Below are 20,716 nucleotides of genomic sequence, written 5' to 3'. Positions count from 1 at the left end.
CCCTGCTGCATTACTCTGCAGTCACCCTTCACAGCGCTAGTGCCCCTGACCCTATTGATTGCGTCCGTGTGTGACTTTTATTTGTCACCATCTGACAAATCGACTACTGAGTGTAGACTACACTACTGTCTGTTCGTAGTACTACTACTATTTAAAAAAACAAAAAACAAAAATAAAAACTTTCATTTTTTTCACTCACCACCAGTCACCACCAACCCAGACTCTTTATTAAAGTTTACATCCTTTCCCGCCCTTTGTGTGTGTATATATATATATATATATATATATATATATATATATATATATATATATATATATATATATATATATATACATATACACACACACATATATATATATATATATATATATAGTTTTTCTTATTGTATTTGTATATTATTGCACAATGACTGGCAGAGGTAGAGGGCGAGGCACCACCAGGAGAGGCAGCACCATGCGGCAGCCACTGCCAGCAGCAGCAGGTCTGTGACTGGTCCGCCGCCAGCCACTGACTGCAGAGTTGTGGAGGAGGGAGCAGAGGCGCAACAACAGCGTGTTGTGCCAATCTTTGCCCCGGCCCATTGCGGAGAGTCAGGCATAGGCTGTGGTGGAAATGATGGCGGAGCCGCAAGCCACCGTTTCCAGCCAGACCTCCAGTGCCAGCGAGACCAGTGCAACCACCACTAGCACGCCGGTCCGCAGCAGGCCTCCACCACGGCTTGAGGTCACGTCGACCCCAGCGACCAGCCTGCCCTCACTGAGCTCGCTCTTCACCCCAGGGACCGCGAGCGCTTTGAGGGATGTTGTGGAGCAGTTTGAGGAGGAGATGATGTGGGCATGCAAGGAGGAGGAGGAGTATGATGATGAGGAGGAGGAGGGGCCTGATGTAAGGGATGTTGGGGCAGAGGAGTTGGTTGAGGCGGGCTCAGAGGAGAAGTTTGAGGATGATGATGATGAGGCGCTGGATCGTCCCTATGTCCCAATGTGCCACCACCAGCACAGTTGGTTGAAGGCAGCTCATCATCAGAGGAGGAGGCATCTCTGGCACAGAGGCGTGGCAGCAGCATGGCGGCCAGCACAGGGCATGGAAGGCAGGAGCCACAGCCTGCTGCTTCAGCCGCTACCACCACCACCCACACCAAAGCTTCTCCCAAAAAAAACAAACCAGCCCTCCAAAGGCAAAAAAGCTCCTCAGCCCTCAAGCTTGAAGGGCAAGTTGAAATCTGCAGTGTGGTGGTACTTCACTGTGTGCGAAGACGACAAGACCCGTGCCATTTGCCACAGTTGCGGTGCCAGGCTGAGCAGAGGTTGCGATCTTAACAAGTTGGGTACCTCGTGCCTGCAGACCCACTTGGAGACCAAACATTTTCAGGACTACAGTGAGTTCTCTGAAGCTTTAGGACAATGGCGCAGGCAGTGGTCAGAGCCAGACAGCCACTGCAGACTTCAGCAGCAGCAGCATCCCACCCTCCTGCTCATCCAGCATCAGCAGCAGGAGCACAGCAACTCATTGCTCTCCCCCCCCCCCCCCCCCGGGCAGCCAGTCCTCAGTGGCCTCGTCATCTGCTCCCTCCACAGTCGCCTCCTCTTCCTCCCGTGTAGGCAAATGCCGCCAGACCCTTCTCAGCGAGTCATTTCGCGGTGTGACCAAGGTGCTGCCTCCCACCAACAGGCGCATCCGGGTGCTGAATGGGTTGCTTGCCCGGGCCATGTGCTCCCAGCTCCTGCCATACTCCTTTGTGCAGGAGGGGAGTGACATGAGAATGCTCCTGCAGTACGGGATACCGGAGTGGCAAATCCCCAGCCGCCATTATTTCTCCCGAACGTCGATCCCAACACTGCACCGCTTTGCAATGGCGAACGTGGGCCGTGCACTCGATCACGCCGTGAGTGAGCGGATCCACATCACCATGGATTCATGGAGCAGCCGTTTCGGGACAGACCGCTACCTGTCCTTCACGGCCCACTGGATCAGCCTAGTGGAATTGCGCCAGCGAGAAAGCAGCAGGTCCATCCTCGGGCGCATCAGCACCAGTCGTCCACTATGTGGTGCCACCACGTGGGGTCAGGGGAGAAGCAGCAGCTCTGGCCGCCAAGCGAACCCGCCTCAGCAGCAGCGTGAAGGCCTGCCACTGCCAAGCGCTGCTGGAGATGCTCAGCCTTGGGAAGACCCAACTGATGGCAGCCAACGTGCCCCGCTACCTGAGGGAGCAGGAGAAGATGTGGCTGACCCCCAGAGGCCTCAGAGTCGGATTGGTGGTGTCCGACAATGCGGCCAACCTGCTGTCTGCCATCAACAGGAGACATTTGACCCACGTCCCCTGCTTGGCCCACGTCTTGAACCTGATGGTGCAGAAGTTCCTGTGCACCTACCAGGGGATGGACAATCTTTTGGAAGCGGCAAGGAAAATTGTGCGCACTTTCCGCCGCTCAGCTGCTGCCGCAGCAAACCTGGCTGACATGCGGCAGCGCGAGGGCCTGCCACGACACCGGCTAATCATCGATGTGCCAACTCGCTGGAACTCCACCCTGGCGATGTTGGAGCGGCTGGTTGAGCAGAGGAGGGCTGTCAGCCGCCATATCATTGATTGCACTCTCGCCGGCACCACCAAACTCTAGCTCCTCTCCAACGCACAGTGGGGGCAGATGCAGCAGGTCTGCTTGGTGTTGGCTCCCTTCCTGCAGGGAACCAACCTGGTGAGCAAGGAGCGGGCATCCCTCTGCCAGTGGGTGCCCTTTGCTTGTCTGCTGGACAGGGCTCTTTGTGATCTGGTGGATGTGGGAGAGGAGGCCCTGATCCAGCTGGTACAGCAGCCGCCTGCGCAGTCCACCTCTGCGCAGGATTTTGAGATGTTGGAGGAGGAGTTGGAGGTCATGGATGTTGTTGCTGAGGGGGAACAGCATAGCGCAGCTGCAGTGGTGCGAGGGTGGAGAGAGGAGGAAGAGGCTCAGGGTCCAGAGGAAGACAGCTTTGTGGGCGCTGACCCTGATGTCTCTGCTGGACAGACCACCCTGTTCCCCATGGCAGCGCACATGCTGCGTTGCCTGCGCTCAGACCCCAGGGTCAAGCAGATGTGTGCTTGGGAGGACGCCTGCATCAGCATGATCCTGGACCCACGGGGAAGGTGGGTCAGTTCCTGCCTGCTGGAGACCATGAGCAGCGAACAAGGGAGTTGCAGCAGATCCTTGTTCGGCGACTGGAGAAAGCCTTCCCCCAGCCTTCCACCCCCTCTGTCCCTGTCCAGCCAGCACAGCAGCCGGTGCCTGTGGCCAGCAGCAGCGTCAGGCGCCCAGGAGACCTGCTGTCATTGACTAAGGCGCTCTACATGATGGTAGAGCAGCCGAGAGAAAAGGTGCGTGCAGCAGCATCCTCCTTTCAAAGTCACAGCCAGCGCCTGACCCAGATGGTGGCCGACTACATGGGGTCCTTCAGTGGGCTTGACACTGGCAGCGAGGAGCCTGTGGACCCCTTGGAGTACTGGGTCGAGCGGTTGCAGATCTGGAGTGAACTGGCACAGTACGCCCTGGAATTCCTGTCTTGCCCCCCTTCCAGCGTGCTGTCCGAGAGGTGCTTCAGTGCAGCCAGTGGCGTGGTTACCGAGAAGCGCTCTCATCTGTCCACAGAGTCCGTAGACAGACTGACATTCCTGAAGGTCAACCAGGTCTGGATTGAAGGCACGTTCCAGGCCCCTGTTGATAACATCAACCTTCCGTCCCCTGCTACTTTGGCCTGGTTTTCCTTTAGGTGCTGTGGTAACACCGCTAGGTACCATGGCCCATTACAGTGCCTGCTGCCAAAGTCACTCCACCTCCTCCTCATCCTGCTGCTGTATTTAACCTCCTGCTGTCTGTGTTCCCACCGCCAGGGTCTACAGAATTATGCGCTGCTGCCATGCGCCACTAGCTATTACGCCACTACAATAGCTACATTTGATTTAAAAAAAAAATCTGATGTGTCTGGGTTGAAAACTGTGCTGTCCCAGTTGTGCATTGGGCACAATGTGGGCTGCACGACTGCTGTCTGGAACCTCCTGCTGTTGGTGTTTATTTGCAGCCGTGGTACGAACGCTAGGTACCATGGCCCCGTTACATGGCCTGCTGCCAAACGTTACTCCTCCTCCTGCTGCCACTGTATTTAACCTCCTGCTGTCTGTGTTCCCACCACCAGGGTCCACAGAATTATGTGGTGCTGCCATGCGCCACTAGCTATTACGCCACTACAATAGCTACATTTGGTTGTAAACAAAAAAAAAATTCTGAGGTGTCTGGCTTGAAAACTGTGCTGTCCTAGATGTGCATTGGGCACAACGTGGGCTGCACGACTGCTGTCTGGAACCTCCTGCTGTTGGTGTCTATTTACAGCCGTGGTACCAACGCTAGGTACCATGGCCCCGTTACATTGCCTGCTGCCAAATGTCACTCCTCCTCCTCTTCCTGCTGCCGCTGTATTTAACCTCCTGCTGTCTGTGTTCCTACCGCCAGGGTCCACAGAATTATGCGCTGCTGCCATGCGCCACTAGCTATTATACCATTACAATAGCTACATTTGGTTGTAAAAAAAAAATTCTGAGGTGTCTGGGTTGAAAACTGTGCTGTCCCAGTTGTGCATTGGACACAATGTGGGCTGCACGACTGCTGTCTGGAACCTCCTGCTGTTGGTATTTATTTAGAGCCGTGGTACCAATGCTAGGTACCATGGCCCTGTTACATTGCCTGCTGCCAAACGTCACTCCTCCTCCTCCTCCTGCTACCACTGTATTTAACCTCCTGCTGTCTGTGTTCCCACCGCCAGTGTCCACAGAATAATGCGCTGCTGCCATGCGCCACTAGCTATTACGCCACTACAATAGCTACATTTGGTTGTAAAAAAGAAAATTCTGAGGTGTCTGGGTTGAAAACTGTGCTGTCCCAGTTGTGCATTGGGCTCAATGTGGGCTGCAGGACTGTTGTCTGGAACCTCCTGCTGTTGGTGTTTATTTACAGCCATCGTACTAATGCTAGGTACAATGGTCCCGTTACATTGCCTGCTGCCAAACTGCACTCCTCCTCCTCCTGCTGCTGCTGTATTTAACCACCTGCTGTCAATGTTCCCACTGCCAGGGTCCACAGAATTATGCGCTGCTGCCATGCGCCACTAGCTATTACGCCACTACAATAGCTACATTTGGTTGTAAAAAAGAAAAACAATTCTGAGGTGTCTGGGTTGAAAATTGTGCTGTCCCAGTTGTGCATTGGGCACAATGTGGGCTGCACGACTGCTGTCCAGAACCTCCTGCTGTTGGTGTTTATTTACAGCCGTCGTACCAATGCTAGGTACCATGCCTGCTGCCAAACGTCACTCCTCCTCCTCCTGCTGCTGCTGTATGTAACCTCCTGCTGCGTGTGTTCCCACTGCCAGGGTCCACAGAATTATGCGCTGATGCCATGCGCCAATAGCTATTTACGCCACAAATTTAGCTATGCTGTTGAAGAATTTTTTTTTTTTTACAACAGTTGAGTTCTGTAAGGGAAAAAACATTGTTGGGTACAAGAGGAAGAATATGAACACAAAAGAAAAAAAAAGATGGAGAAGGAGAAAAAGAAGAAGATGGAGAAGAAGAACAACAACAACATGAACAACAAGAAAAAGAACCAGATGAAGAAAAAGAAGAAGCAGGACCAGGTTAAGAAAAAGAAGAACCAGGTGAAGAAAAAGAAGAAGAAGAACCAGGTGAAGAAAAAGAAGAAGAAGAAGAACCAGGTGAAGAAGAAGAACAATGTGAAGAAGAACCAGATGGTGATGATGAAGAAGAACCAGATGATTGAAGAAGAAGAACCAGATGATGATGATGAAGAAGAAGAAGATGAAGAAGAACCAGGTGAAGAAAAAGATGAAAAATTTAAGTGAAGGTGGACCAGAAGAAGAAGAAGAACCAGGTGAAGAAGAAGAAGAACCAGGTGCCAGTGAAGAAGAAGATGATGAAGATGGTGATGAATGATGACGAAAAAGAAGATGGTAAAGTAGAATAATAAGACAGCGAAGAAAAAGATGGAGAGAAGAAAAAGAAGGTGAAGAAGAATAAACAAGAAATACAGAAACATTTTTTCTATCAATTTTTTTTTTTTTACATTACACCTATTTTATTGTGATTTCGCTGTAAACAATTTTTTGGCTTGAAGGCCATCCGAATTCGTGATCACGACTATTACCCGAATTCAATTACTGATCACGACTCGAATCCAAATTGAATTCGATGGGCGTGATCATGACTGAATCTGAATTTGACCGGGACCCGAATTCGAATGTACTCGAATCAAATTTGGGTACATTCGAGCACCACAGAATCTGGGTCCTATACTCACCATTGGCGTGCTGATCCCTCGTCGCGTACCTCTGATAGCTTCCCCAGTGCCTTCTTCCATGTCCCTTGGCGGATTAAGCTTCTCCCTCGGCGATCACATGTTCCCCGTCGATCGGCGTTGATGACACCATGGTCACACACCGTCATCAACATCTCGCAGTAAACACTTTTTTCTTTATTGAATAACCTGTATTGAATTCAATATAAAAAAAAATTGATTGCAAAAAAAAAAAAAAATGGTTACAAAATTGTTGGAAAAATTGAAACACTTTTTGCACGGAAATCCTCAGGAAAATGAACGCCAGGGTGGTTAAAGATTGATTACTACCAACTAACAACAGGAAGTTGGAAATGGCTATCACTCAGTCAGCAATAAAAACTTGAAAGGTGTCCCCATCTATTGTAATTTAATATAAACTTTTATATTATATGAAATAACAATTCTTTGAAGTACAATACCATTGCAAACAAAAAAATCCATATGGTTCAAAATTACATGTAAAAGGTTATAAAAGAAACAGCTGATACTTTTAAGATTCTTCTTACCTGTTACATAGTCCAGCCCTTCTAACAATTTCTTTTCTCTAGAGAAATCCAGGGCAAAGTTTTCAAAGGCATCATTTAAATTGACATCAGGGATAAGAACTTGAGAAGATGTAGTTGCCATGGAAACCCTGACACAGAATAACAGTTCTATTAAATATTTGAGATTTTCAAGCCTTTAAGCATTTTTTTTTTTCGTTTGGGCACAAACACTGGTTTGCTAAAAGTGAACTTTGTTAACCTCTACAGTTGCATTAACACATATGATTTGAGGATAGTTGTACTTTAAATGCAGCCATTTATTTAGAATGAATATTAACCAGAGCAACATGATATAATTTGCAACATAGTTCTCATACTTTATTATGCCAATCTTACCTGGTTGATGGCTTTCAACATCTGATAAGAGACTGCAACCCTCAACGCTGTTATACTGACACAGACCGTGAAGGTTACTGAAGGTTTGTAAATTAACAATTATATTCTCAGTCTCATGCAGGGAACATCATAGTGTGAGTTTTCTTCTTAAAGTGGTCTGAAAGCCCGCATTTCCACTTTGCTCTAAAAGATTCCTCACAGCTTGAAAGCTGCTAGGGATGGGACGACGAATCCGGCGAATCCACGAATCCCTCAAATATTAGGAAATATTCGAGATTCGTGGAATCGAATCCCGACGCCATTTTCTGCTCGCCAAATCCCGACGCTGCATTGCCGCGTATCCGCCGCTTCACCCGCTCGCAATTGTCCTCCTCCCGCTCCCCGTGCCTCTTCCGCTCGCCCCCCCTGCATAAATAAGGAGAAGCAGCCTCTCACCTCCAGTGTGGAGCCCGGAGCGCCAGACCTCCTGCAGACTTCCTTATTCCCTCTAGTGACTGGCTCTTACTACGTCATCAGTAAGAGCCGGTCCGGCGGCCACTAGGGGGAACAAGGAAGTGAAGGAGAAGTCTGCCGCACTGGGCTCCACGGTGGAGGTGAGAGGCTGCTTCTCCTTATTTATGCAGGGGGACGAGCGGAGGAGGCTGCGGGTCGAGGTAGGAGGGTATTACCCAGCTACCTATACCTAAGCCCCCTTACCCAGCTACCTATACTGCAGCCCCTCATAGCCTGCCAGCTATACTGAAGCCCCCATAGCCAGCTACCTATGCTGCAGCCCCTCATAGCCTGCTACCTATACCGAAGCCCACCATACTGAAGCCCCCTATAGCCTGCTACCTATACTGAAGCCCCCCATAGCCTGCTACCTATACTGAAGCCCCCCATACTGAAGCCCCCCATAGCCTGCTACCTATACTGAAGCCCCCATAGCCTGCTACCTATACTGAAGCCCGCCATAGCCTGCTACCTATACTGAAGCCCCCCATAGCCTGTTAACTATACTGAAGCACCCCCATAGCCTGCTACCTATACTGAAGCCCCCTATACCCTGCTGCCTATACTGAAGTCCCCTTACCCAGCTAACTATACTGAAGCCCCCTTACCCAACTACCTATGCTGGAGCCCCTCATAGCATGCTAACTATACTGAAGCACCCCCATAGCCTGCTGCCTATACTGAAGCCCCCCATAGCCTGCTAACTATACTGAAGCCCCCTATACCCTGCTGCCTATACTGAAGCCCCTCATAGCCTGCTACCTATACTGAAGCCCCCTATACCCTGCTACCTATACTGAAGCCCCCTATACCCTGCTACTTATACTGAAGCCCCCTATACTCTGCTACCTATACTGAAGCCCCCTATACCCTGCTACCTATACTGAAGCCCCCTATACTCTGCTACCTATACTGAAGGCCCCCTATACCCTGCTGCCTATACTGAAGGCCCCTATACCCTGCTGCCTATACTGAAGGCCACTATACCCTGCTGCCTATAATGAAGGCCACTATACCCTGCTGCCTATACTGAAGGCCACTATACCCTGCAGCCTATACTGAAGGCCCCTATATCTTGCAACCTATAGTGAAGGCCCATATACCTTGCTACCTATACTGAAGATACCTTTACCTAGCTACCTATACTGCGGGCACCTATGCCTGGGTACCTATACTGCGGACAACTATACCATGGATCGCACAATTCTTATGTGCAGGATTCGTTAGATTCGGGATTCGAAAGGTTTGAGCTATTCGAGAACCTTTTTAAATTCGAATCCGGATTCGAAGAAATTGTGGATTCGTCCCATCCCTAAAAGCAACTATCCCTGAATTTTTTTTTTAGCAGAACATCACTGAAATGGTTAAATAAAAGCATTTTGTCCTGCTATGCGGCTTCAATCTGCATCCAAACTGTAGATAACAGTATCTTTGTTTACATTCCAATCTTTTTACATTGTGTGTAAACACAGTCTAACAAGTGAAAAGGAGCACTCTGTGCTTCAGACACACACGCACAGTTCAGAAAAGCTCATTAGAAGATGTTAATATACAGTATAATAAAAAGCAGTTTGAATAAAATGCAATGTCAGCTTTCAGGGTACGATAAACTACACTTTTGAAACTCGTAATTTATAAACAGACAATATTACTTATGCACAAAAGTAAATATGATAACTGTATGAGTAATAAAAAGTAGGAAAACACATTTTCATTGAATGTTATGTCGGAGTTTCAGACCACTTTAAAACAGAAGGTATTTTCGATAATTCAGCTTTAAAGAGATTCTGTAACAACATTTTGAGCCTTATTTCTTCTGTCCTATAAGTTCCTATTACTGTTCTAATGTGGTCTGTCTTACTGCAGCCTTTCCTACTTGCACTGTCTCTGTAATAAATCTTATCTCCTTTCCTCTGTCATGTCTGTCGGGCTGAGGCTGGAATGTGTGGAATGTGCAGCACTGCTGGTCATTGGCAGAAGCTTTACACACCCCCTCCAAGCTCTGCATGAGTCACACAGTAAGCTAGTTCTCAGCCTATGATACTCTGGTTAGAAGCCAGTCTTTTGTTTGTAAACACTGCCTAAAAATGTTAATTACAAACCAGGATTGCAGCAGGGAGTGGCAGAAACAGCACAGAGGGGCACAGGAGAACATAAGGAATAAAATGGTATGCTTTTTATTGTAAGAATTTTAGAGTACAGATTCTCTTTAAGTGAACATCTGTGGTAACCCACATGCCCCTGAAGCCAGGCTTACATCCAGAACTGCTGGTGTATAGCATCCCTATAGAGTTTTAATTTTACAGAGCCACATTAACCCCACATGCAGACAGCCTGTTTCTTCAGGCACCTGCAGTGAGTTTTTTTTTTCTTCTCTCTGTGACAAAGTTAGAGCATGGATGCTGTGTACAGTTGCAGTCACACCACCCCTGACTTATAAACCTCTCAGCAACCCTGAGAGTTCCCGAATCACTTATAATCCTTCTTGGAGATGCATGGAGCTCACTGGAGACTGCTTAGCAAATCTGATGTCTTTTTTGTTTTGCGATTTGAATGTAATCCAGATTGCCCAGACCCCCCCACCAAAAAAAAAATCCAAAATGTAGCAAATTATAGAACAGCCCTTAATATATGTATTATGTAGCAGCAGGTTTCTTTTCTTTATCCAGTCCAAGTTTGCTGAATAATTTGTGACATCACAAATGGAGGTGCCTTAGTAAATCAGACCTGTTGTGTGTATCAACTATGATTCATTCATCCCCATGTCCAGGACCCTTAACATGGCTGTGTAAACGTTACTACTATACAGCAACAGCTTACACCCAAATATTGTTAACACCAGGCTGCCTCCAAAGGTTGAATACACGATAAAATAAAAAAAATGTCAATATTCAGCTATTTGATAAAAAGTATTGGTTACATAAAAATCCAGTTTTTTTAATTCATATGAGAAATCTTATTTCTAAATTTCAAAAAAATTATGGAATGAGGGAAGGGGTACTAACAGTCAGGGGCCCATATGCAATTAACTTTTTCTCCTGATTTTTCTCCTAGGTGATATTTTTACACCTTATACAAAAAAAGAGAAAAGCCATCTATAAGGCAAAAAGTGAAAATATCACAGATATGCCACTTCAAATTTACAATAATATAGAAATCTTTATTAATCAGGGACATACCCCATAAAAAACAATTAAAAACAGCAAATGGCAAAGTACAGCAGCACAAATAGTAGATTATAGTAAATACATATCACAAATAAACACCCAGAGCATAGGGCAGCAATAAAAATATAGTCCTTCTAAATCGCTATATAGAAAAGGCACAATAGCAAAAACATGGAGATAACCATGTCCAAGGGAAGAATGTCCAACTCAGTCAGAGATGAACAATATAGCGATAGGATACCCCAGAACGGATAAGATAGTGAATGCTTACCACCGATGTCCTGGGGGTCGCTTCTGCCCGTGCTGCCATTTTTCAATTTCTATCCTCTTGTGCTGCTTCTATGCTTTATATTCTCTTCTACCGCACACGTCCTGGGCTATTTTTTATCGGGACTTTAGACAGGACGCGATTGGCTCAGAGAGTCACGTGGTGACGCGCGGCGCCATTGCATCATGATGACGTGACCACGTCTTTCAGAAAGTTTAGGACGGCGGACATTGTATTGTAAGCAATGGTTTTTTTGCGATACATGTGAAAGGGACAGCACGGGCAGCAGCAACCCCCAGGACATCGGTGGTAAGCATTCACGATCTTATCCTTTCTGGGGTATCCTATTGCTATATTTTTTATCTCTGGCTGAGTTGGACATTCTTCCCTTGGACATGGTTATCTCCATGTTTTTGCTATTGTGCCTTTTCTATATAGCGATTTAGAAGGACTATATTTTTATTGCTGCCCTATGCTCTGGGTGTATGTATTTACTATAATCTGCTATTAGTGCTGCTGTACTTTACTGTTTGCAGTTTTTAATTGTTTTTATGGGGTATGCCCCTGATTAATAAAGTTTTATATATTATTGTAAATTTGAAGTGGCATATCTGTGATATTTTCACTTTTTGCCTTATGGATGGCTTTTCTCTTTTTTGTATGTGATCAATTATTACATTCTAGGCGATGATTATTATATGGCTCATTTGTTGTGTTGATATTTTTACACCTCGTCATAAAATGCCTTTTAAGCCACCAGCAAGCAAGAAAATACTCCAAATTAATTTGGTTGTACCTTTTCACCAACTTTTGTGTACTTTTTCAATTGTAAAATGCTGAAAAGTTAGTTTAAAGAGAAGATGGAAATTATCTCCTAGGAGATAGCTCAGGTGAAAAAGTTAATTGCACATGGCCCTATTTTAAGTATTTTCTTGCTTGCTGGTGTTTTAAAAGGCATTTTATTGCCAAGTGTGAAAATATAACTTAGGAGAAAAAAATAATTGAATTAGGGCCAGGACAATGCACAGCAGAAAGTTAGAGGTGAGTTGTGTACACAAGCTAGATGAAGCTTGGCCGAGGTGACCGACCATGAGAATCCAGGGTGTGTACAGCAGCCCTCGACCTTCCTCGGCCAGCGATCAGCCTGGCGGATCGCTTCAGCGGAGCACTGGCCGAGAGCATTGTTCTCCCTACTTAACTGGTTCCCTCTTTGCTGGCCCTCCGTCCCAAACTGAGGGTGTCGTAACGGCTGCAGGGAGATACACTGTAGTCTTTAATTCCACAGCTATCCCCTGTGCTATCTTTTTTCCTATTTGTCCATGTGCATAAGGTTTTCACTTCCACCAGCCATGACATCCTTTCCCCCAAAACCTGTTCCCACTGATGTACAGGTGCAAATTCATTCCTGTTGCATCTGTACTATGCCCTTCTGTGCCCCACCAACCCCATATCTAAACTTTTCTTTATTACTGTCTATGGTCACCCCCCATCTTGAAACTGATATACTGTTCTCCTATTTGTGCAGAGTTTGAAGTTCAAAATACTCATGCAGGCAGATATACACACAGGCATAAACAGAACATTTATATCGTGCTTTTCCCCTGGTGGACTCAAAGTGCCAGAGCTGCAGCCACCATGATGCACCCTATAGGCAGTAGCAGCATTAGAGAGACTTGCCCAATGTCTCCTACTGAGATATCTGCTGATGAAAGGCACGCACAGCTCTGCAGGTATACAGAACCTTTAGAAGCAACAAAATAGGGTTCAGGTTGGGGGTGAGAGAGTGGTGATCACAAGCAGCTATGGTACATAATGGTGTGTAAAGGATCAAATATGGGGGTTAATGGCTGCTTGGATCAGTATAAGTGAAACAAGAAGGACCCTTACACACTGCCGGGGGCAAGATAGAGGAAAAAATGTAGTTAACACACACTGATGGCCATACGCTTGACCTTGTATTCACTCGTCTCTCCTCTGTCACTGACTTTACTAATGATCCACTACCACTCTCTGACCATAACCTACGTAGCTTCTCTCTCTCCTCCTCTTTTCCTACCACCCTGGCACAAGCACGCTCACGTACTCGAAGAAACTATCGCAATCTAGACATTAAAACTGTCTCTGATGCCCTGGCACCTCTCCTCACACAATCCTTCACTGACCCAGACTCGGCTGCTATACACTACAACAGCTCCATTACAAAAGTCATGGATGACTTCACCCCCCTCGTCAATGCCCGCCCTCACCGTGTCTGTCGCCAACCCTGGATGACCAAAACCACTAAACAGTTAAAAAGATGCTCTAGAGCAGCTGAACGGCGCTGGAGGAAAAGTAACACAAGTGAGGACTTCATCTTATATAAAATTGCCTTGAACAACTTCAGAAACGCATTCTCTGTGGCAAAAAAGTCCTATTTTTCTTCCCTAATATCCGCCCATTTACACAATCCAAAACGCTTGTTCAGCACCTTCAACTCCGTTCTCCATCCCCCTCCTCCTCCTCCTTCATCTTGCTTATCAGCTGAAGAATTTGCAACATACTTCACTGATAAAATTGACAAAATCAGAAGTGAATTCTCCATGCAGCCCTCAAATCCCACCTTCACACCTCTCATTGACTGTTCTCTAACTGCCTTCTCTCCACTCTCTGAACACTCTCTTTCCTCTATAATTGCCAAAGCTAATCTAACCACCTGTTCTTTGGATCCTATTCCTTCCCATTTCATTCCGCAGCTATCCTCATCTCTCTTGCCTGCACTAATAACGCTATTTAACCTGTCCCTCTCTACTGGCATCTTTCCGTCCCTACTCAAAAAAGCTGTTGTGACACCACTACTTAAAAAACCTTCTCTAGATCCTACCACACTTGCCAACTACTGCCCAGTGTCACTTCTCCCATTTGCATCCAAACTACTTGAACGCCATACAGGGGTCGAGTCCTGCGTGGACGCGGGTGAACGGCGTCCACCCACTTTTTCTTCAGCGTGGATGCCGTTCACCCTGGCTTGTGTGGAGGGGAGCAGCGCAGAGAAGGCGAGCTATGGGGACAGCGGGGAAGGGCGGACGTCTCCCCCCCCCCTTCCCTCACCTTCGTGCTCCCCTTCCTGCCTCTCCCCTCCGGTGTTTTCAAGTGTCGGCCGGCGGCTAAAGTGGGCGCTTTCCGCCTTCTTCCAGCCGCAAGAGACGCTCCGCTCTGTGTGCGGCTAGAAGACCAGACTAGCCGCACACAGAGCGGAGCGTCCCTTGCGGCTGGAACGCGGTAAGTCTCCGCCCACTTCCGCCGCCGGGCCCGACATTTCAAAACACCGGAGGGGAGAGGCAGGAAGGGGAGCACGAAGGTGAGGGATGGGGGGGGGGGAGATGTCCGCCCATCCCCGCTGTCCCCATAGCTCTCCTTCTCTGCGCTGCTCCCCTCCTGCTGGGGGCACACCTGGCTAGCTGGGGACATATACCCCTGCCTACATATACTGGTGACATATCCCACTGGCTACATATACTGGGCACATATACTTCTGCCTATATATACTGGGCACATATCCCACTGGCTATATATACTGGGCACATATACCTCTGCCTATATATACTGGGAACATATCCCACTGACTACATATACTGGGCACATATACCCCTGACTACATATACTGGGCACATATACCCCTGACTAAATATACTGGGCACATATACCCCTGCCTACATATACTGGGCACATATCCCACTGACTACATACTGTATACTGGGCACATATACCCCTGACTACATATACTGGGCACGTATACCCCTGACTACATATACTGGGCACATATACCCCTGCCTACATATACTGGGCACATATACACCTGCCTACATATACTGGGCACATATACACCTGCCTACATATACTAGGCACATATACCCCTGGCTACATATACTGGGCACATATACCCCTTGCTACATATACTGGGCATATATACCCCTGGCTACATATACTGGGCACATATACCCCTGCCTACATATACTGGGGACTACTATACCCCTGACTACATATACTGGGCACATATACCCCTGACTACATATACTGGGCACATAGACCCCTGACTACATATACTGGACACATATACCCCTGGCTACATATACCAGGCACATATACCCCTGGCTACATATACTGGGCACATATACCCCTGACTACATATACTGGGGACATATACCCCTGGCTACATATACTGGACATATATACCCCTGGCTACATATACTGGGCACATATACCCCTGCCTACATATACTGGGCACATATACCCCTGGCTACATATACTGGGCACATATACCCCTGACTACATATACTGGGCACATATACCCCTGGCTACATATACTGGGCACATATACCCCTGCCTACATATACTGGGCACATATACCCCTGGCTACATATACTGGGCACATATACCCCCTGCCTACATATACTGGGCACATATACCCCTGACTACATATACTGGGAACATATACCCCTGCCTACATATACTGGGCACATATACCTCTGCCTACATATACTGGGCACATATCCCACTGGCTACATATACTGGGCACATATACCCCTGACTACATATACTGGGCACATATACCCCTGGCTACATATACTGGGCACATATACCCCTGCCTACATATACTGGGCACATATACCCCTGGCTACATATACTGGGCACATATACCCACTGCCTACATATACTGGGCACATATACCCCTGACTACATATACTGGGCACATATACCCCTGACTACATATACTGGGCACATATACCCCTGCCTACATATACTGGGCACATATGCCACTGGCTATATATACTGGGAACATATCCCACTGGCTATATAATACTGGGCACATATACACCTGCCTACATATACTGGGCACATATACCTCTGGCTATATATACTGGGCACATATCCCACTGGCTATATATACTGGGAACATATCCCACTGGCTATATATACTGGGCACATATACACCTGCCTACATATACTGGGCACATATACCTCTGGCTACATATACTGGGCACATATACCACTGGCTATATATACTGGGCACATATACCCCTGGCTACATATACTGGGCACATATACCCCTGGCTACATATACTGGGCACATATACCCCTGGCTACATATACTAGGCAACTATACCTCTGGCTACATATACTGGGGACTACTATACTCATGGCTACTAATACTGGGGACACCTATAGACCTGGCTACCTGGGGGTACCTATTTTGGGGGAACTGCTGTCAGATTATCTGCATTTTTGTGGAACCGCTTTTATGTACTGTATTTTGGGGAACAGCTGCCAAGTTATGTGTATGTTAGGGGAACGGCTGCTGCCAGATTACGTGTATTTTGGGGAACTGCTGCCAGATTGTGTATGTTTGGGGGACCACTACTGCCAGATTATATGTCCTTTGGGTGTTATGTGTATTTTGGGTGATCCGCTGCCAGGTTTCGCGTATTTTGGGGAACTGCTTCCAAATTATGTGTATGTTGGTGGGACTGATGCTGCCACATTGTTTATTTTGGGGGAACCACTTCCATATTATCTGTATTTTGGAGGAACTTCTACCAGATTATGTGTCTTTTTGGTGAAATGCTGTCAGATTACATCTATTCTTGGGGGATACACTACGGCAGAGCTCAAACTTCCTTGGCAGACCTTTTACATCACTGCTAAGGTCATGTATATTTGGCCCCACCCATGACCATGCCCACGGTGCTTGACCACGCCCATTTTTTTGGCACGCCGCGCAGGGGTTCTCCAAGTGAGTCCACTCACTTCTTTTCCCAGGACTAGACCCCTGACGCCATATACATGCAGAATTAAGCCATTATTTATCTGCTAACTCCCTACTTGATCAGTTCCAGTCTGGCTTTCGCTCTAACCACTCCACGGAAACAGCCCTTACCAAAGTGGCCAATGACCTTCTTACAGCCAAATCCAAAGGTCAATTTTCCATACTCATCCTTCTTGACCTGTCATCAGCATTTGATACTGTCGACCACACCTTACTCCTACAAATACTTTCAAATGTCGGAATAAAGGGCCTTGCTCTCACATGGTTATCTCCCTACCTCTCTGGAAGGTCCTTCACAGTCTCCTACTCAGATCAGATCTCTTCTCCTCATGCTTTGTCTGTCGGGGTTCCCCAAGGCTCTGTCCCTGGTCCCCTCCTCTTTTCCATCTACATGCATGGTCTTGGTGATTTAATCAACTCATTCGGGTTTCAATACCACCTCTATGCAGACGATACACAACTGTACCTCTCTGCCCCAGACCTTAACTCCCTCCTTAAACGTGTTCCTGACTGCTTGTCTGCTATATCCTCCTTCATGTCCTCTCGCTTCCTAAAACTTAATATGAGTAAAACAGAACTAATAATTTTTCCACCGTCTCTGTCCACCTCCCTACCTGAAGTAACAATAAATGTTAATAACACTCCCATAACTTCAGTTCCCAAAGCTCGCATCCGTCCCTTTCTCACTCAAGACACAACTAAAATGTTAATACATGCTCTCATAATTTCTCGTCTGGACTACTGCAACGTACTACTTTGTGGACTACCGTCTAACAAACTGGCCCCGCTCCAGTCGGTACTGAACTCAGCTGCTCGTCTCATTCATCTTTCTTCTCGATCTTCCTCTGCCGACCCTCTTTGTCAAGCTCTTCACTGGCTGCAAATTAACCAGAGGATTCAGTTCAAACTCCTAACCCTAACCTACAAAGCTCTCCACAATCTCTCTCCCCGGTACATATCCTCACTAATCTCCAGATACAAACCCAATCGCAATCTCAGATCGGCACATGATCTTCTGTTGTCCTCCTCTAGAATCAACTCCTCACATTCACGTTTACAAGACTTCGCACACGCTTCACCCCTCCTCTGGAATGCCCTCCCACAACACATCCGTCACTCGCCAACCTTTGTTACCTTTAAACGCTCTCTAAAAACACACTTGTTCCGACAAGCATATGTGCTACCTTAGGCCACTTCCCTTTGTACTAAGACCAAATTGCACTCCTACTAGGTATCCTAAAACACAAATCCTCTATATATTTTCTGCATACTACCCCTCCTCCTGTCCCCCCCCCCCCCCATTCCCTTTAGATTGTAAGCTTGCAAGGGCAGGACTCTCTCCCCCTTTTGTGTCTTGGTAACCATTATACATTTTATTCATCATGTTAATTTTATCACTGTCATTACCAATTCTATAATTTGTATTTTGTATCATTCTTTGTATTTTGTCACTAATTATGTATCTTGTATATTGGTGTACACCATTGTCTGTATTATTATGTACCCCATGTTTGTTTCTTACTTTGTACAGCGCCACGGAATATGTTGGTGCTTTATAAATCAATAATAATAATAATAATAATAATTAGTAGGGCCAGGATATTATGACTGGTCTGCACAATAGTGGGTGTATGCGTGGTGACTGGTGAGAGGGGATGGAGATATATGACCAGTGCAGTTACAACAGGAGAAGAGAGGCACATAGTGACTAGCTTTGGATGGAAGGGATGCTAGAGGGTTTTGGGTGGGACATGATTCAAAGCAGTGCACATGGGCATATTTAGACGGATGTGGGAGGATATGTGAACTGGGATAGGAGGGATTATACTTTTCAAGTGTCTGTGGGTAAAGAAGGTGGGCAGTTTAAAGTACGCTCTTTATGTTTGCTATCAAAAGTGCACTGCCCAAGGTGTCTGCTCCACTAAACGTGGCCATGTGCTTTTATAAAGGAATCTAGCTATGGATTGCATTAAAGGGAACCTAAACTGAGTAGGATATGGATTTTTCCTTTTAAAAATACTACCAGTTGCCTGACTCTCCTGCTTATCATCTGTCTCTAATACTTTTAGCCACAGCCTCTCAACAAGCAAGCAGATCAGGTGCTCTGACTGAAGTCAGACTGGATTAACTGCATGCTTTTTTCAGGTGTGCGATTCAGCCACTACGACAGCCAAAGAGATCCGCAGGGCTGCCAGACAACTGGTATTGTTTAAAAGGAAACATCCACATCCCTCTCAGTTAAGGTTCCATTTAAGTACATTTCATTTCACAGGTGAATGCTTTCTGGTTTTGAGTAAAGTATTTTGAATCACTCAAGCTGAATGTGAACTAGTAAGTAAATCTTAGAACTCCTTACAAAAGTACTAATCTAGTGGAATTCCACAAATAAACCAATCAATGGCATGCTTTTTATTATGGTAGGGTAGAGAAATTCCTTTTTTGGAAATAATGGATGCCTGTACCTCTGGTGAAATAAACATTACTCAGAAGAAACACAAATATAATTTACCTCTTTTTAAAAAAACGAGGTACATTCAAACAGGTAAGCACTCTAAAGCCTAGTGCATACATTCAATTTTCTGGCTAATGACTGGCCAATTCTAACAGTTCCATGTAGTATGAGAGTGTTGCGATCAGGAGCAGGTTCTGTTGACTCTGCCACTAGTGGTAGGCGTGGGCTCTCCCAAGGCAGTGAGTCTAAGTGACTACAGGTCTTCACCAGAGCACCCCATAAGGGATGATGAGTGGCTACCTCTAGTGGGCAACAGACAACTTTGCTGCCTAGTAGCCACCAGGTCACTCACTACCCCTGGAATTTCCCCACCAGTGACTAGAGTGAACAGGTGACACTGCACTGTGGAGAATGTAGAGCAATGTGAGGTACAGAATCGGCAAGAATCGGAGGTAGTGTAATCAATCCGGGATCAAGGTAGGAAGAGTTCAATCATTAACGGTAGACCGGCCAGTGATCAAGACAGATGGAGTTCAATCAGAAGTGGTAAACCGGCAATGGGTCAGGGCAGGCAGAGTTCTAGCATAGTCAAGAAACAAGACAAGGTTTGTAATGATAAGACAATCGGGAACAAATGGGCAGAATAGCAGGGTACAACTGCTAGCAGAGCTGAATGAACAGACAGCACCTAAATGCAGAAAAGGTGGGCTTAAATAGCCAGCTGACAGCTTTAGCATGAATCTTGGATGCAAGGACTGGGGAAGAGTTTGTGTGCATGGATAGGGAACTGGCTAATGGACAGAAAACAAAGAATTGTGGTCAATGGATCGTACTCAAAATGGGAGACTGTTAGCAGTGGGGTCCCACAGGGGTCTGTACTGGGTCCAGTGCTCTTCAATTTATTTATTAATGACCTAGTAGATGCAGTAGTGAGCAATGTTGCTATTTTTGCAGATGATACAAAATTGTGCAGAATCATCAACTCTCAGGAAGATAGTGTCATATTGCAACAGGATCTGGATAGGATGGCTATATGGGCACATACATGGCAGATGAAGTTCAATGTTGACAAATGTAAAGTCATGCATTTTGGTCGTACCAATGGTCTAGCACCATACAAAATAAATGGGATACAGTTGGGGACATCAAACTTGGAGAAGGACTTAGGAGTACTCATCGACAACAAGTTAAATAATCGTACTCAGTGCAAAGCCGCTGCAGCTAAAGCGAACAAAATTTGGGGATGCATTAAAAGGGAAATAAAAACTCGAG

The 20,716-nt window shown here is 46.5% G+C and overlaps 1 protein-coding gene across 4 annotated transcripts in view; it reads right to left on the bottom strand.

Moving 5' to 3' along the window:
* MID2 (midline 2) overlaps window positions 1-20,716 on the bottom strand; it is a 594,385-nt gene that overhangs the window by 189,876 nt on the left and 383,793 nt on the right. For all 4 annotated transcript variants that reach the window (XM_068247691.1, XM_068247690.1, XM_068247692.1 and 1 more), the window contains one exon: window positions 6,888-7,015. In XM_068247691.1, coding sequence (XP_068103792.1) covers window positions 6,888-7,015 — 128 coding nt within the window. The remainder of the gene's footprint in view (window positions 1-6,887; window positions 7,016-20,716) is intronic.

Source organism: Hyperolius riggenbachi, chromosome 8 (genome assembly GCF_040937935.1).
Source record: "Hyperolius riggenbachi isolate aHypRig1 chromosome 8, aHypRig1.pri, whole genome shotgun sequence".
NCBI classification, from domain to species: domain Eukaryota; kingdom Metazoa; phylum Chordata; class Amphibia; order Anura; family Hyperoliidae; genus Hyperolius; species Hyperolius riggenbachi.
This window is presented reverse-complemented; position numbering and strand designations above follow the sequence as displayed.